We start from the raw sequence: 18,425 nt of genomic DNA on the forward strand, positions 1-18,425 counted from the left end.
TCCACCAAGACTGGCTCCCTGATCACACTTACCCACAGGTAACGGGGAAGTTATATCACCCTTCAGGGAACTGGCAGATTCGTCCACCCTTGGCACACTAGGAGAAATAGCACTAGGTAGGACTGCAAAATATAACAGTACCTATATGAGAGCATATATTCTCTGGAACAGCACAATGGTTGAATTGTTTACCTTCTTCACCATTCTCGTAATGCTGATCACTCTATTCTGTATCCTTCTATTAATTATTGCAGTGCACGTATTTTACAATAGAATCCTAATGCTTCAATACATATTGAAACGCCATGTTGTGTATTTCATGTATTTCTCTTTGGGCATGCATGAGTTACCAAACAAAAGGCTTCTAGATCTGTTACTGTGCTTTTCTTGGGGAGTCAGTGTTGTCATGTTCTGAGGTTGCACATTTCACCTGTCACCTTGCAAGGTTAGTGGTGCAGATGGTGCACTGTAAGCTAGCAGTACTAAGGCCAACATATCCTGATGGTGTGCGTAGAATCAGCCCTGCAGTTTTGATGTTCATGTTGTCCAACAAATCCAGTTTTTTGAGAAAGTATAAGCCATGCAACACTACTTGCTTCATTATATTAGATGCACTAGCTACCCGCCTCAGTTTCAATCTTACACCAGATGGGGTTTTCCAGAGGATCTTGTCTTTATTTCATATTCTTGTATGCATTTGATCATCTTGTTTGCCAGTAAAGGTCTCCCTAATAGTTGCTTCATATTTATTAAGCAATTCAACCTAGTTTGTCGAGAAGGTTATAAACGCTCTAGTCCCTTCTCATCCCTAAAGTATTTTTGAGCATACCAACAACTTAAATGTTCCCCCACCAGTCACAGAGATCTAATTGCCATTTCAGATGGACCGATCCACTTTAGCTTCCAAAATTGTTAAAGTTATCTTCATTTTTTCCTAGTGGCTGAATAAAGGACTTGATCCAAATATCTTTAAAGCTACTATTAAGGTCAGTTCAGTTTAGAAATAAAGAAATGTTAATTAGTTGTTATTATTTTGTCAGTTTAAGCTCATCCACTTTTTACTGACAGATTCATATATCTAGATTTTCCCATCAGCGTGCTAGACGCAAGGCTGAGTCCTGGACCAGGCAGTGACTGCCAGCAGCATATGTTGTGGGTACTCTCTTTCACCACTGGTGTTGCATGGTCTGGAACCCTGACGCATTGCTAGTGGAGAATCAGGATATCTTCATTATACACTTTACTCTTCAAACATAATGAGCGCAAAGAGATGATCCATTACGAGAGTTGGAAGAAGGTTTACGATCATGATACTGAATGACAGAAGTGATTGCACACTGTGCACTCAGTGACCAGTCAGAGCTATAGCTTTTAAAAACAAGCATTGACAAAGTTAATCTGTATGCCTTGAATGTATGTAAAAGGTATTCAAAAATGCTGTTTACATGTATTGCAAGAACTAATGCTGTTTATCAGATTAAAGGCAACCTTATCGGCTGCCAGTACTGGGAAAAAGTAGCAAAATGATTGCTTTCTTTATAGTAAGCATACATGATATGAAGAATAAATGTGACAGAGTGATGATTGAGGTTACTTTTCAGATGTAAAATAGTCCCTCATGCACTGTAATGGAGGCACTTCTCGGAAGGTGGAATGATACACAAAAGAGTAGTACATCACTGTTTGTAACCAAAGTCTACTTTATGTATATTTTAGTGGATTGCAGACAGCTACTCTGGCATGCAAGACCTTATGTGTCTTTAATTTACAAATAGGAAAGGAGCCATTTAAAAATAAAGAACAACACCGAACTATAGAATGTCCTAACACCTTTTGGGGAAGAGATGTGACAACACAACCAGACCTTTTTGTTGCTATTTACAGCAGAGGACTAAGGGCTGAATGGTTGATCTGGCTCAGCACTTTGAAATTCTCAACTCCGCTTGTAAATCCTCAGCTCTAGAATTTACATTTTGTAAAAAAAAATAATCTGAGTCAAAGGGGCAGAGGATTCAGGTAGAATGATGCAGTGAATAAAGTCTGCTGTTACATGGCTTATATTTACATGCTTCTAAGTGTAAGAAGCGAGAACTCAATGGGTTTGGCCCCAAGTTGCTGATAATCTGAACTATGTTCTAAAAATCAGTTCACTCAAAAACCCACCACTCAAATTCACCCAGAGATCCATCTTAAGTCAAAAAGGATGGATTAGGGTGCCAAGATAGTGGTCACCCAAATGTTTCATGTCTGATTAAAGGGCCCCCTGGGCATTAGGATCGGTTGTGAGACACTGGATGTTGTTTAGGTGGGAGAGCAGTCACTGTCCCTGCTGGTGTTGGATATTATTAGGCGGAGCGTACGAATTGGGCAAGCAAACAAAACTATGCCACCCAGAGGTATTCTTCACATGAAGCTGACCTTTATCAGTCAGTATTTGCGGTTGGTGGAGGCACCATTGCATTCTGGGATACCCTGTGTATGCTCGAGTTTACTTCTTGGAACTGAGGTGAAAATTGTGGTCTAACCGGAACTTCCGATTGTAGTATTTCTAGTACTGTATGTACTGAAGAAGTTGTTTAAGTGGTTCTCAAATGAGGGCAACTAGTGTTGGACCAGGCAAAATTGCTCATTCCTCAACTTTCTTATTGCAACTTGTAAACTGCATCTTTAGTTAACTTTGTTAATTTGAAGTTGATTAGATCTTAAGTTCACAGAATGCACTAGTTCAATGAAAACACAGGGCTGGATGCTTAGCTATGAAGCATTGCACATTTAAATTCAGCTGCGTGATTGCTATTACACATGGCATTACCTACCGCTATTGAGTTTTGCAGTGGAAAATGGAGCATAAAATAAGGTAATCTTATTACTGCAATGTTTCGCATATGTTTCCTGCGCAATTGCCACCAGTGTTTTGCTGCTGGTAGTTGAAGGTTTTATCCCTTCCTATAATGTGGTTTTGGAATTTATTTATAATATAGCACTTACTATCCCTAATGAGGCGTTGAAGAGCTTTGCTTCAAGTAGCAAGCTACTCCGGTGTCATGTAGTTTCCACCAATCAACGGGAACTGCGCTTTTGCGGACAACATAAACTTAGGATGGTGCCAGACTAATTCCATGCACCCCCATAGATATGTTGTCCCTTGGACCAAGTAGCTTGTAGTGCCACTCTTAGCCCCGCTAAACCTGAACAGGGAACGAACAGTTCTGTCAACCACTGAACATGACAACTGTTCACTCAGGAACCTTGTGACAGACTTCAAGCTTTCGCTCAGTCCCTCGTGCTTTCTTTTGCTCAGCGAAATATACAAAGAATACATGGGGGGGCGGGGCGTTTTCAATATATCTTGAACCGTAGTGATTCTTGTGTAGAAAAAATTGGCTGTGTTGATTAACAGACAGAAGCAGATAAAAGTCATAAGTGTCAACACAGAGAATAAAACAAACAATTCCACCATCTTGTTGAGACAGGTTATTTATGCATGCATATATAAGATTATAACAAACAAGCGTACCCCTACGATCCTAAATCTAACCTACATGTCAAGGGTGTAAATATATGGTCTGCGAAGAAAACCCTGTTCTGGATGATCTAAACCCGTTACCTGGTGGCTAAGAGTATATGTTGCCGTCTTCATCACGAACTGGACACCCCTCACGAAGATGTCAGTCAGCAACTTGGCAAAGCTTCAGCACGCAGGGACCCCTCAAGATCAGCAGAAGTGTCTCCTCTGATTACGTTAGGAAACAAAAGGCTATATTTTGAAAATGGCATCCTTGCCTTGGGCCGAGATTGTTATTGGGCAACCATTGTTTGTGTTAGGTAGCTGTGTCGCCATATGGATGTAATAATAAACACATTTGTATTATGCCCATGAGAGGCCTTCCATTAATGCCAAGGCAGTGTGATTGTATTCTCATAAAATTCTCATGAAGTGTTCTGTGTCAGCAAGGTCGATGTTTATGCAAAATAAGTCCAAGTGTCACAAATGCAAACTGGGTGTCAAACGTTGTTGATGTGGCAAAAAGAAAGCAACATTAGGAAAATGGATTTGTGTACATGCAAGAATGATACTAATTGCTACCGGGCCTAACTCGGGCTTATGACACCGGAACCCAATGTTAGTGTTGTTTTAGTTGTACTTCGCAGGTTAATTAGGTTAATTCTTGTACATTCAAAACTAGTGCATTTACTCCAGTTTTAGAGTTCAGATAAGATTTGTTAATGGGAAGGAGTAATTTGAGCTAATGTTACTTGGATGAATAGGCAGACTGAGAGTAAAGGGTGAGGTGCGGTTATGATAGTCCATTGTCATTTAGTAAATTTGATGTTAACAATTACCTGTGTTTTCCCACATATATTCCATATAGAGGGTGATCGATGGACAAACAGAAAAACTGAAGGACCTGGACAAAGAAATCCGTCTTTTACGCCAGTCTGGGGAGGAAGCGGACAACATGAAAAGCAGTGTGGAATCTATTCAGATACGAGTGACGCAGCTAGAAAGTGTCAGTAAAACCGCTGCTTCCCGCAATTCAGGTCAGTAATGGGATTTCTCTTTCTCTTTAGCATGGTTATCCTTAAAGTGAATATTTATGCTTGTCTATTCTGATTAGTTATTTCTTTAAAACATACAACACCCTCTAGTGCTAAGAAAAGAGTTGACAAGTCTTAAGCTTCAACAAGTGCAAGCCAGGAAGTCCGTGCAGTGTACGGTTCAACCCCATACTTAGATCGTATCATGAACATAGTTCACTTGTGCAAAAATGCGTTTGAACACATGTTGGCACACATGTAGCCAGTACTGGCTTTAGGGTGGTGCGACCATTGTCATCCCACCGAGTGCCAACCTGGAGGGGGCGTCCATTGCACGACAGGCAGAGACGAGATAGGAGCAGCCTGCAGAGATTGTTCAGGGGATAATAACAAATGCATGATAACTCTGGTGGTTCATGCGCTTGATAGAGAGATCTGTGATTTGTCTAGTCACAGTTTGACTAATGATAAAGTAGCATAGAGGGTCAATCTTTCCACTCCAAAGCACAACATGCAACACGCAGATCACAGATGTGTATTTTATGTAGATAGCTCAGTGTGTTACTTCTTTTGTTGCGGAGATCCTTTTGTTACTTGGAGTATATAAGTTACAATCCTTCTAATATAGCATGTTAAGCAATAAACTGGCATCAAAGCGCTGCATGCAAATTGCAAACATAAATTTAGAATCAAATTGTTTTTCCTCAATCTTTCGTTATTGTAAGATTGCTAAAAAGGCATTCTTGGTGCAATGATACCGTTTTATTAGTGTGATACCCCCAATCATTGTGCTATGTTTCCAAGCTTGGGTTTGTGTGGTGGATTTAACAACACTTTCAGCCCTGGTGTACATCACAAAACGTGACGCAAACCTGGTGCAAAGTGTTGTTTTAGGGTTTACTTTCCAGCAAAAATCCTGACTTGCTTTGGAAAATAGTCCTGAAGTAGCACAAAGTAGCACTATGCACTACTGTGCATCAAGAAGAGGTACCACGGGTGGGACATGGACATTCTCTTTCTTTCACCTGCCCATGGGTTTTCAACGATAATCCCTATCTGCTAACTTTGTTAGAATGAGATTTGCATCAAAAAATTACACTTCCTTGAGTGTAAAATTGGAGCTAAATGTTTTTTACCAGTCCCTTCTAACTTTGCATTTTTGCTGCACCGTAAAGCACACATCCAAAACTGTAAAAGCTTTAAACTTTGTCGAAGCATAGAATTTTATGCTGGAAGGGTAACCTTGAAGTATAAAGCCTATGCTAGACATCACGCACACATCCTTGCACTATGGTGCAAGTGTGCATTGGCGCAAGGCAGCCCAAGGTATGCCAGCACTAGAGGAGAGAGCAACTACACTGTATATTAGTAGATATGGTGCTGCTGTGATCTAACCCCTTTTTAAGACAACATAGAGCAAGAGCTTTGGTTAGGATACTGTTTAAAAACTTTATAAATCTGTCCCTTTGTTCATCCAGATCAAGCACTCTTAATATCTACCAGTATGGATGATGTGATTCCTACACTTTATAGTCCTGATTGTCTTAGGTAGCATTTCGTAGACATTTATTTACACACTTGTATGCCTCATTAACTCAGAAAAATATGTGTGTGATGTAAAGCGCCCTGACACTCCACATTGGGATAAGCAGCGCTTTAAAAAAAACATGTGAAAGAGGGGCTAAGCCTAAGGAGCTATGAGGGGCACCTTTGGAGGGCGTAGTGTAGGAATCTGCGAAGTTTCATTTTGCGATGGTGCGCCAAAAAAGATTGGAGCAGCGGGCGCCACTAACGCTTATGACGGCCCTGGGCAAAAGGGGCACCAAGCTCATAGGTGAAAAAAAGTGAAACAAGCATTTCTCACAATAACTTAAACTCATATTTACATGAGTTTGTTATTGGCATTGTAAATGACAATTCGTTTTATTTATGTTTTAAAAACCAAAACTTGAATAAAAGGCATTGTCATTTACAACGTCAATAGCTTAAACTCACGTAAAAGCGAGACCTATTGCATTACAAATGCTTGTTTCTTATGGTGTTAGATCCCTAGGTGAGGGACACCAAGGGTGTCCTGGGGAAGGCAGATGGTGTGGCATCAGTGCCCTCCCAACGAGAAGCCCTGCGTGGAAAGTTGTGAGGCTAGGGTTCCGAATATGGCAGAGGTGTTCGCGCCAGTGCTGGTAAGTGGAGGCGTACCTTGATGGGAGCTCGTACAGTGCCCCAGATGAAGTCACTAGGCCTCTGGTTCCCGATGGAGCTGATACAGCGCTGGTTCCAGTTCCGCCGAGGTGCTTCTGGCAACCCCGGTAAATATGCTGTACGTGGCACCAGCCATGTTCAGTATCATGCACACCAGCTCCCAACGCGGGTCTCAGTTGGTTCCCCCGACCTTTTGTCATTTGGCTACCTTCAATCGGCCGGGCGATTGTTGTCCCCCCTGCAGCTACCAACACTGCAAACTGCCCCAACGAAGTTGAGGGTACAGCTGGTGCGGTCCACTAGCCGCAAGTGATGAGTAGGGGGGTAGGGCACGGAGCAGGGTGATGTCAGGTGCTGCTCTCTGGGCCTATCATTCACCAGTGTCAAGAGGTCGTCGCAACCGCCATGTTAAGGCAGCGACCAGCACACGCTTACTGTATCTCGGAAGTTGTGAAAGGAGGCAGCATCCAAAGAAAGTCAGGGTCAGTTCCTGACAGCCATCCAGCGAGGGCCCAGCAGTGGGTGGTCAGATGCGGGGCCCGCGGAGCGCTCCAACCAGCCCGTGCAATATTGAAACGACAGAGTTCAGAGAAAATGCTGTTACTTGGCCACCCTTAATATTGCTTTAGTATCATCATTCAGTGGAAACTTTTCTGTAATACAAACATTATTGTATATGCAGCAATGGCTTTTTTCTCCACACCACGATTAAGACTTTTGAGGGGACTCATTATCTGAGATATTTCCAGTAAGTGTATAGAGGTCAGAAAAATGTGATTTCCAACATCAGGAAATGTGCTTTTACAATACAAGGACAAAAATCATGGGAACAGAAAACCAATCGCTGCCGCAAAGTGAAAGCAACCGTGCTGTGTTTCATTAGTAACATGATCCACAACAACAAGGGAGGAATGCAGCTGCCACAAAGCGTGCTGCTGCTCGCTCCCGACACCAAAACCCTATGGGAGTGAACATTTAGAGAAAAGGTGGGGCATACACCCGCCTTTGGCCATTTGCATGCTTTCATTATTGAAAGACACACGCAAAGGCCAATGGAATGTGTGGGAGTTGCCAAATCCACACATAGAAGTTTCGGGGATGTTTGGAGAGATCACAAGAAGCCTCTCATAGAGCAGGACATGCGCGCTGTGCTAGGCTTGACCTAAAAAATCTGAATGGAATACACTAAAGCTTATATTCTAGAAGACACCTTCTCTCACGCGTTAAAAGAGGCAAGCTGCATGGCCTCTAAAGCCAATGGGCTGTCAGAATTTAAAACTAAGCATAAATATTGCAGATTGAAATAATCTTTAGCTAGTAGTGCAAAAGGTCTGCAGAAGGATTGTATGCAGTCTCTAACGGCCTCAAAATATATATTAATACAACGAGAGATTGTGGTTACAGTATGTAACCCCAAATGACAAATTTTGAAAAATTATTACCAGAGCTTTTGTCTTTATTCGTAATCTTTTGTTTGATTTGAAAACATTGCCGTTAATTTTCACAGTCTTGATACTCATTCATTCATTAAACGTTTCATCCTAGTTTACAGTTTCGGAGAATGACAGTGTTTTTATTCTTTTTGTCCAGGTGTACTTGAAACACAGATAAACAGACATGATCAAATGCTCAGTGTTCACGATATCCGGCTGGCCGACATGGACCTCCGATTCCAAGTTCTGGAGACAGCCAGTTACAATGGGATCCTGATCTGGAAGATCCGAGATTACAAACGGCGGAAGCAAGAGGCTGTCTTGGGAAAGACTCTCTCTCTGTATAGTCAGCCATTTTACACCGGCTACTTCGGCTACAAGATGTGTGCCAGAGTTTACCTGAATGGAGATGGGATGGGGAAAGGGACTCATTTGTCGCTGTTTTTTGTGATCATGCGTGGAGAGTATGATGCCCTGCTTCCATGGCCCTTCAAACAGAAAGTGAGTCTCATGTTGATGGACCAAGGACCCTCGCGACGTCATTTGGGGGACGCTTTCAAGCCAGACCCAAACAGCAGCAGTTTTAAGAAACCTACCGGAGAAATGAACATTGCCTCCGGTTGCCCGGTCTTTGTGGCCCAAACAGTGCTGGAGAACGGGACATACATTAAAGACGATACTATTTTTATTAAGGTCATAGTGGATACTTCAGACTTACCCGACCCCTGACACAGTGGGGAGCCTAAAAGAAAAAAGCGTCAGGTCGGGTTTTTGTACCATGCAGTCTTCAACGAGGAGCCAGAACGCACAAGAAGGCGCCTTGTGGAATGGAAGAGAGCCGGACGGGGTAATGGCATAGGACCCCATGCAGAGGGTTGGAACATGTTCAACAAAAAAAAAATACTCTGTGCTCACTTAAAACAGGGAGGGAGGGTGGATTAGCACAGAGCAAGCAACATTTAAGGTCGGTGGATTTGTTTAACCAATGTTGGGGTGAAGGAGCCCACTAACTAAAGCTAATATGGTTTTCGTTTCAGTTCAATTGGCCAATTATTTGGTAATGAAAAGTCAAAGCTGCTAATTTTTTTTCTTTAAAAAAAAAGCATGAAAGGATTTTTTATACTGAAAAGAAGCAAATGTCGGGAGGGTGCCAGGCTTCCACCATACGAACGATCACACGTGGGAACGTGCCTCGTTGTGTTTGAGTAATAATTTAACAAATTTCAAATGGTGCTGATATCTTCGCTGCAGTATGGTGGAACTCAGCGTAACCGGTTACTCTTTTTTTACGCCCATTTTACTATCTTTGAGTGTAGTAAGAACAGGGTACATACGAATGTCAAGCCACCCAAAGAAGCTTGTTTTCACCTTTACGTAGCCACCACAGAACATGATCTTCTGGAACGCAGGCTTAAGGAAGCACCGCGAACAGTAGCACATGGTACGGATGGTGAACTGTGGAAACTTTGAAATTTTAGCATATAAAACACTCCTTTAAATCAAAAGAATAAAATTAATAAGTGCAATGTTGTAGCAAATGTATCTTTCCATATCCTCATATACCTTGTACATCAGACATGCGAGGAAACAAACTGTGTATACAAATCCCCCAAAAAACAGAACCATAGTTTATTTTTTTATTTAGAATGCTACTAGGAGGAATTACTAAATACATCTTTGTTTTTAAGACAGTGAATAGGCTGATATTTCTTAGAAGAAAGACACAATAGCAATTGCCGGTTAACAAGGAAAAATCTGTTTAACCTGCTGTTATTTCTCTTCGAAATGTAAACCAACAATATAAATATATATGTCGTAGTTAATAACACTACTGCACTGTTAAGAACAATCAAAAGCTCATCGATGCTGTGCATCATTATCAGATTTCAAATTGTTTTCACCCTAAACTAGGGCATTTGTTGAACTTTGGAGTTCTGAGTCAAATACATTTGGTTTTTACAGATCTGCCCTCTGCTACCAAATGAATCTACTGCATGCAACGTAAATATGCAACGGGTGATTCCACAGGTGATGCGGGCGGGGGTTGGTGGGTGGAAAGTTTGGGAAGAGAATGCTTGCCTATCAACTGTGTATATGACCAGTAGTAAATCCATGCCTGCTTTTCAGAAAGTAGACAAAGCCAATGTCTTAATTCGGAGACTGGGGTTCACAAAAGCCTTGCATGTGCGGCCCTAGTCTCATGCTATACGCACATTCTGGGATCATTTTTAATATTATAGAAAATATTAGAATGGAATGTACATGTGAGATCATGTTTGTGTTCAATTCCATAAAATGCACACCAGTTAAGGGCTCATCCAACCAAAGTCTCTTCTTCTGGCTTCCGCACTTTACTCGCAAGTTAAATGGGAGAACATAAAGTCCTGCCTTTCCTACACTGTCAACACTTTAAGAGATTAACATACTGATATTCTCCCTCCTTGTTCTTAAATTGTTTAATATCTGTTGAATACAAGTTAAGGACCTGAAAACCCCCAATTGGAATGGAAAAAGGACGTTTCACAATCATTTGCCTAACTAAAAATCTAGACCCTTTCTCTAAAGTACAATTTAGATCTCTCACTTCTTTGATAATTAGGAACTTCAACACTGAAATCCCTAATTATTACAAAGGATGAAAAATAAATTTGATAGTAAAATTGATGGCTCTCCCACCTTATCTCTTTGGTGATATCCACATTTCCACAACTACTTATTCCAGAGGAAGAGGGCATAAGTTGCATCTTAATGAATATTTGGAAACTTTAGACTTCCTAGCAGGACACAACTATACTTCAGAGTAAAATGCATAGATACCCAAGGCTTAAAAGTGTGTTTTTATGGATTGTATACTATAGAAATATTCAATAATATGCAACTTAAATAGTACCCTCTATGATAGTTGGGGACATAATAATTGACTATGCCATCATTGTATAGAAAATTGTGATGTAAGTCGTATTTTAATGAAGATATGAAGACTAAAGATAACAGTAGGGCATTTTAAACCTTGAGCTTATCTGCAAAGATATCTCCTGAAGTGTGTGGTGGCTCTGAAAGTTACACCTGCTGCACCTTGGACTGTTCACTTCACGTATCACACTTTTTTATAGGAATGATTCCATTCTCCTTTTCACTGGGTGGTAAATATCAGGGATTGGAATGATCCTTCAACAAATTGTGTTAGTTAATTTTCGGACGAGTGTTTTTTGCTTAAAGAACTATTTTATTTCGTATTTAAAATATTCTACCTCTCAGTGTGCGTTTCTTCCGGAACGGCCACTGCTTCTGCTTCTCTTAAATGTCGGTTGAATGATGAAGGCAATGACATTCGAGACCTGTTGAGAACGCCGAAAAGCATTTATGACCAAGTTAGAAAATTCACTTCTTGTCTAAGGGTTACCCGTTTCCTTCAAGAACTCGATGGTCTTCTAGGGCTCTCTACACTAGATATTCACATAAGTTTTGGATTTATTGTGTACCTGTTGCCCCCGCATTAAATGTAACGGTCTCTAAAAGTGCTGGGTTGTTTCGTAAGTGGTGGTTCCACTTGGAATGTATGCTTTTCTTATACTATAGTTAAAGCATTCACCAGAAGATAAACACAGTCACGAAACATTGCCACTTCTATTCTCTCTGTGTTCAGAATAGACTTCCTGTGTGCGACTGATTGCAGTCGCACTAATTCTCTTTGAATCATAGGTAGGACAAAGTTTTGTTCCTCTATGCAGATGTCCATTTTTTCTTTTTGCTATCTGGCACAATTAGGTTGTTGGAAAATGGATTAGCAGTTGTTTTGCAGAATCTGAAAAGCTGGAATGTACTGATGCCGTCTCTTTAACAAAGAGGAGCTCTGGGGTTGTAGCAGCAGTTGTACAAGCACAGCAGGCTTGATGATAATCCAATTCTTGATTAACTTGCACTACTCCTTTTCCTACTGGCCAAAAAATGCAACATTCGTAATTCGCTATTGGTGACATACTTTTTCATTGGCGCACTGGTTTGACATACAGTAAAACACTTTTTTTTCCACATATTGTGAAAGAAGCAACCCCACTACTAAATTTTCTAAAGACAGAAGCAATGTTGATTTTCTCATTCTGTACACTCACACCGGCTTCAAAGAATGTGTAACTGGCGTTCCGAAATGTGGACCATTGTACATTACAGCCAGAATTGTGCCTCTAGTGTGTCACTTGTACCTGGTCAGTTGTGTAGGTTTATTTGACGTCCTAGGATTGTGGGTTAGTGCATTTAAACCTTTTCATGGAATTCTGCATATAGCTGTGCTGTAAGTAGCACTCATCATGCTGCCTACAGAGTTATGACTTTCGATGAGCCTGTTTTAATCATATTCCATTGCACAGCTTGTGATGCAATCTGTAGAGTGTCTTCTTTCAAGACCAACAATTCCTCAGTCACTAGCTGGATTGCCATAAAATTTTACCCTTGAAAGGCAAGATTTGAGAGTTCCAGGCTCCTAACCTTTCTGTTTCACCTCTGCTACAGACTCCCTGTGCTTTCCAACTTATTTGGGATAAGGATATGGTGTATATGTATGTATATCCTTGCCTCCCAGAGATCCACAACAACCATCACCTGCATCCAGTGAGTCAGTGGTAGCCAAACTGCACAAACACTTTATAAGTTGCAGTTTTATCAGGATGTACCTTACGCTGGCATCGACGGAACACAATCCGCACATATCAGAAGCAGCAGCAGACCCCCCACTCTTCTTTTCCATTTCAGAAGGTAAGAGCGTTATTCCTGAGGAACTGGTTTTCAGGGTATCAAGCCTCTTGTTGCTCTTTGTACTCCTTGGTGGTTCATGTTACACTCAGCCAATACCACCATCACAGCTATCACCTGTAACAGCTAGGGTAGCATTGTGGCCTTGTTGGAATATGGATATCACTCCAGTTCTCTTCTTCTGTTGCCAGGGAGAGTTTTTATAGATGCTGCATAAAATGGGATCCATTTCCTCAACATTTTAATATTGTTCTCATCGTTGTGTCTAAATCTCCTTTTAAGCTCATGGTCGCTGTTACTTAAACTTTGGCGCTCTCATCATAGTCATTTCACAGAGAAAGTGAAATACTTTGTTGACCTTTCCCTACTTTTCATACGTACTCATCAACCATGAGGTTTTTGAGCCGTGTTCATTAGTAGTTCTCTGAAGTCAAGGCAACATTGCATACCCTACGTCTCAAGTTTTCTCTGAGGTTTTAAGTTGTATCGGTTTACTAGCTTTGATTTCTGTAAATTTTAACTACAGAGCAATTGCCAGGCAAGATTCTATTTCCTCATGGATTTTGTCTTGCACAACCAATTTCTACAACATTATAGACCTCATGCAACAAATCCTGCCCCTTCGCCAACCCAACTGTAACTTTAGCGACTTTCCAAAACCCTCTCTCTGTTGCAAATATAAATAGTACAATCACCTCGACCATGCCTAAAGGATTCTCTGAACACTACTTTGAGTGCTCAATACCCATTCTCCTGATGCCTGAACTGATCTTTGTTAACTCCACTCTCCCTGTTATGTATTTTTTATTCAGTAATTTGATCTGAAGAATTGGGAGCTGAAGAAGGCTTGTCATAATAGTGATAACGTTATGGTTTACTGTAATAATATCTGTCCTACTAGTTTATATATGTAGTATTATTTATAGTTCCCACCCCATCTTCTGCTGATCCCTGGTCAAAATGCTTTTTCTGCTGCATCACAGCTTTTCAGGACTGTTAGTAATGAAGGACAAGTTGGTAGGGGGTGGGAACATGGACCACATGAGGGATAGATTTAATATGTACCCGGACATCAAGTTGTTTAAACTGCAGATTCGTCTTTTCTGTCACACAGTGAGTATAGTACCAAAACAGAAGATAAACTAGACTGGTTAGGGTTACCAAACACCTACCATTGCTCTTCAGGCTGTTGGTGAAATAATCCTGTTAGAGGACTGCAGCAGGGTGTTAGCATTGCTGGCCAAAACTCTTAAAACCCATGTTATCATGAAGAAGCACCCCTTCCTATGTCATCCTCCTAGGACTTTCCAGTTTTCTACTTAATCTTACTTATTGATATTTAAGCCAGTATTTGGGTTAAGCAAGCCTCTTATTCAGCTCCCCTGAAGCTCATTCTTATTAAAAAAAAGATGTTCACTTTCAGGAAGTTTCCTAGAGATGCACTTGTATAAGTAACAGCGAGTAGAATTGCAGATCTAACAGGTTCCCCTCAGCATTGCCAGTAGAATTTCATCTCGTAGGCAAGTGTTTGCAACTTTTTCTGAGAGTCAAAATGAGACGTGATGGTGTCAAGCAAAATAGCTTAAAAACTATGAGCCGTCTGCTTACGTGATACACAGTTTTAATGCATTTGCCTCTTTCTCTGCCCCCGAGATATCTTAGAGAAAGACGGCTAGTGCTAAATCATTTTAACTAGATGTGCTTTCCAATAGTTTGAGCTTCCTGATTATATTAATATCTATATAGCACTATTTACCTAGAGCACAGCCTCATTCCATAGTCTGCCCTTCTGAATTCTAACTTCATCACTCAGCAAGAAATGTTTCCTCAGTGTAGATTTTGTAGCTTTTCCGTTCCCGTTTTCCGTCTTCACTCTCCTTGAGGACACTCCCAGACATAGGTATCACAGCGGAGGTTTGGGGATAAGTACAAAGACGATAGTGGATGGAACGTTTGAAAAGCTTAGTCCAATATTTCATTATATCTTCGTGGCCCAGTTGCTCAAAAGGCATTACACAAAGTGTAAGTAGTGCTGTTCTCTGAGTTTCATTTATACCAAGAGCTAGAGATTTCCACATTTTCACTCAGAGGATCGAAAAATATTGAGACTTGGAAGAGTAGCGATAGTACCCAAAATTTCATTTGTTTATAGTTTTACATTTTGTCGTGTTTCAGTAGAGCAGAGTTGAGGAGTGACCATCTAACCAAATCACATCTAAGAAATGTTCAAGATTATCATTGTATCCAAAAACCTAATATTTCTTATTTCTGAGATTCCGCCATCTCATGGACATATCTACAAATGTATTTTTCCTTTCTTCTTCTATTCAGTTATGGACTACAGTAGCTAGGTGTGCAACAAGTTCTACTCTGGATACTGTGACGGTGCTAATAATCATTATACCCATCCATGTTATCTTTTCTGAACAGTCCTGAAGTGTTACATAGATCATGGCGGAGATTTGTCCAAAACCATGTCTCCTGTATGTTGTTTGAGAGAGCCTATCTGAGTGAGCGGAAGCTAACCAGCTCCTCGCCCTTCTCATTAAAATACTATATGATATATATATATAATGAGGAGTGACACATAAAATGCCTATATTAATCCACGCAAAGTGTGGTGTTTAAAATCATAGTAGATTTTAGTTGGGCTTGACTATCCTAAGCAGGGTACGTTTTACTAAGATCTGTTGCACTTATTTGTGCCTTTTAGTTTAGAAGTCCCCTGTTCTTGTAATCATGACAGTAACCAGATTGAGCGATATACATTACAGTACACATTTAGGTACATGGTGCAGTAGGATACTTTATGCAGTCGCCAGCCACATTCAATCATTCTTTACTTTGGAGAAAAGTATTTGGGTCTATAACAAGGTCCTCTACATGATATTCACAATCCCAAGTGTTAATAAAGTGCACGGGGAACTGAGCATGTCCTTATCAGTTCTGTAGTCTTAAAGCCACCCTCTAGCCTTTAAGCACACAACCATGGATGTATTTCAACCAGCTGAAGTGAACAATCTCTTATTTGCTGTCATATCACAATTGAAGGGCCTTGCACAGCTTTTTCTTGAAAGGATAGGGATTGATCTTTTTAGCTGGCTGTTGCCTTTTATTTTATCTATATGTCTCTTTTCTTTTCACGGCTGGCCTTCTAGCCTACAACACATATGCCTTTGCTCAGAGTGCCTTTAAATGGTGCTCTCTTGACCAGTTCATACTGATTCATAGCTTTTGTGGTGGAAGCCAGAGCAGTGTATACTTAGGTGAAGGCAAACAAGAGCTAGTTCCTGCTGCTAGCAATTACCTGCCAACTGGCACTCTTCACTGTGACAAGGAGTGCAATGTCACAGCTTGAAGGCCAACACATTGTACGGGCTTTCAACAAAAGAGCAAGCTCCGTGACATTTCTGCTCTCTGTTTCCCCAATTCCTGTGAATCAAAGGTGTTGCTCCGCATATTCCAAGGTCGAGCCTGTAGACAATGGTTCCTGGGAGATTTTAGGAGAGAGCTTTATAAATCTCTCAGTCATTGACCTACAGCTCTGTGACTTAAACGGAAATTCACACCCACAACCAGACAGAGATATATATATGGTAAATATTGATATTTTTTCAAACAGAATCCTTTATTTTGTGCGTTTCTTATAAATCATATATATTTATAAAATAATTTATTTAAAAGTCTAATGAGTAAGTGTGTTCGGAAACATATCACCTAGACTTCCCATTGTACCATTTATGTGCTAAAAAGTTTCACATTGATCTACCACACTGTGGACATTTTAAAGACTAGATATTCCATTTGAACTATCATTCAGAAATCTAATTACGAAAAATATCCTGTGGTTATTGGTAAAAGCAAACTCAAGCCACTTGCGATCAATGACGTCCCCACACAGAAGTAGTTTCATGCTATTACTGCTCCTCTTTGATGAGGTCATTCCTTTCCTTGAGTCTTCTTCATCATCAATGAATTACACAACTGGGACTATTCTAAGAGAGCCTCCATCCTTCCCACAAGCCAATCTTGTGCTTACAGAACTTGGATACCTATTGCTCGTTTCTTCTGTCAGTCTCCCACAAATGTACTATGTTTTGTTTGGACTATCCTATCTTACTGAAACTTGGAAACATTTCAGACTGCCGTACTCTCTCTCTCTCTCTCTGCGATGTGAAGCTTCTCTTATTGGTGCTGATAGACTTTACAGTAATTTCTAAAGAACACATGTGAAAACATCACCTAACTAATGAAATGATCTTGTTGGAAAAGGTAGAATTGCGTATTTTCTATGTCATCAGCAAAGAATTTCTATTGTGAGCTAATAAGGCAAATAGTATAGACATTATTGTATAAGATTTTGTAATATTTCCTTATGTCAACTGCATTGTCAAATATAATAATATATAAAAGGACACATTGACATGTGACTGTATTTTTATCTATGTATCTTATCATGTTCTAAATTGAACATTGTTCATCCCAATAATGCACCCTTTGTTTCTCAGCTGTGGGCACGTTGTTAATTTAAAATTAACAATCGGTCTATATCTTCCGGAAGCATTACTGTGTTAATTGTGTATCATGCTGTGTATTTATTTCTGTTCTGAGGTCTTGCAATGTGCTTGATGTGTTAATGTTAATAAATTACATTTTTTTATATCGTAGTGGGCTGATCATTGGATACTGGAGATTCCTAGACCTTTTAAACGAAGTACACATTGGAAAACCACATTGCTGGGAAAATTGTATTTCCTCTGTGCAATATTTTAATTGAAATGTCACAAACTCCTAGCCATCTCCTGTTAGTAAGGCAAGTAATTAAAATATCTGTCAATAAAAGGTGACACTTAAATAATGTTTCAGTTCAGTTTGCCCCCTCAGTGGAATCGATCCAAATGGATTCCATCTGGAGAATTGATATTGAGTTTGTGCACATTCCATTAATTAACATTTTACGGGGGCCAAAGTTTCCTTAACTACTCTTGTGCAGTTCCTCATTAAAGTACCAAGTATGGGGCCTATTCACAAAAGCATTTTGGAGTACATAAAGTGGCACTTATAAAGTACATTTTACTTATTCTTACACTCCCTTGTGAATTGCCCCCAAAACATCTAAAATTGAAATATTAAGGGAATATTTATATACAATAGGTACAAATAGATAGGACTCTGCCCTCTTTGCACTTGGGACAGATTCATGAAGGTATATAACAGAATGTAAACGAGTACTCAAGTAGTACTGCTTCTCTAATCATACTTCCTTGTATGAATCGACCCCAATATACTTATCTGGTGTGCATTTTAGGATTTTTTTTCCAAACATACCAGATGGAAATCAGAGTTTTGAAGAAGCTGAAATGATACAGCACACTAGGTGTCAGTTGGCACCAGGTAGTCAGCTTTTGTGCAAATGTTGGCAGTGCTTAACTTTAGCCTGTGGTTTCCAGTGCTCTGTATCAGCACTTAATTGTCAACACTGATACTTATGGCAGTCTGCCA

The 18,425-nt window shown here is 40.3% G+C and overlaps 1 protein-coding gene across 2 annotated transcripts in view; it reads left to right on the forward strand.

Annotated features, from left to right (window-relative positions):
* Positions 1-9,213, forward strand: part of TRAF3 (TNF receptor associated factor 3) — a 557,290-nt gene extending 548,077 nt beyond the window's left edge. For both annotated transcript variants that reach the window (XM_086937838.1, XM_086937839.1), the window contains exons 10-11: positions 4,374-4,542; positions 8,332-9,213. In XM_086937838.1, the coding sequence (XP_086793964.1) occupies positions 4,374-4,542; positions 8,332-8,903 (741 nt within the window). In that variant the 3' untranslated portion in view covers positions 8,904-9,213. The remainder of the gene's footprint in view (positions 1-4,373; positions 4,543-8,331) is intronic.
* The last annotated feature ends 9,212 nt before the right edge of the window (positions 9,214-18,425 follow it).

This window comes from Lissotriton vulgaris, chromosome 9, assembly GCF_964263255.1.
Source record: "Lissotriton vulgaris chromosome 9, aLisVul1.2, whole genome shotgun sequence".
Taxonomy (NCBI): Eukaryota; Metazoa; Chordata; class Amphibia; order Caudata; family Salamandridae; genus Lissotriton; species Lissotriton vulgaris.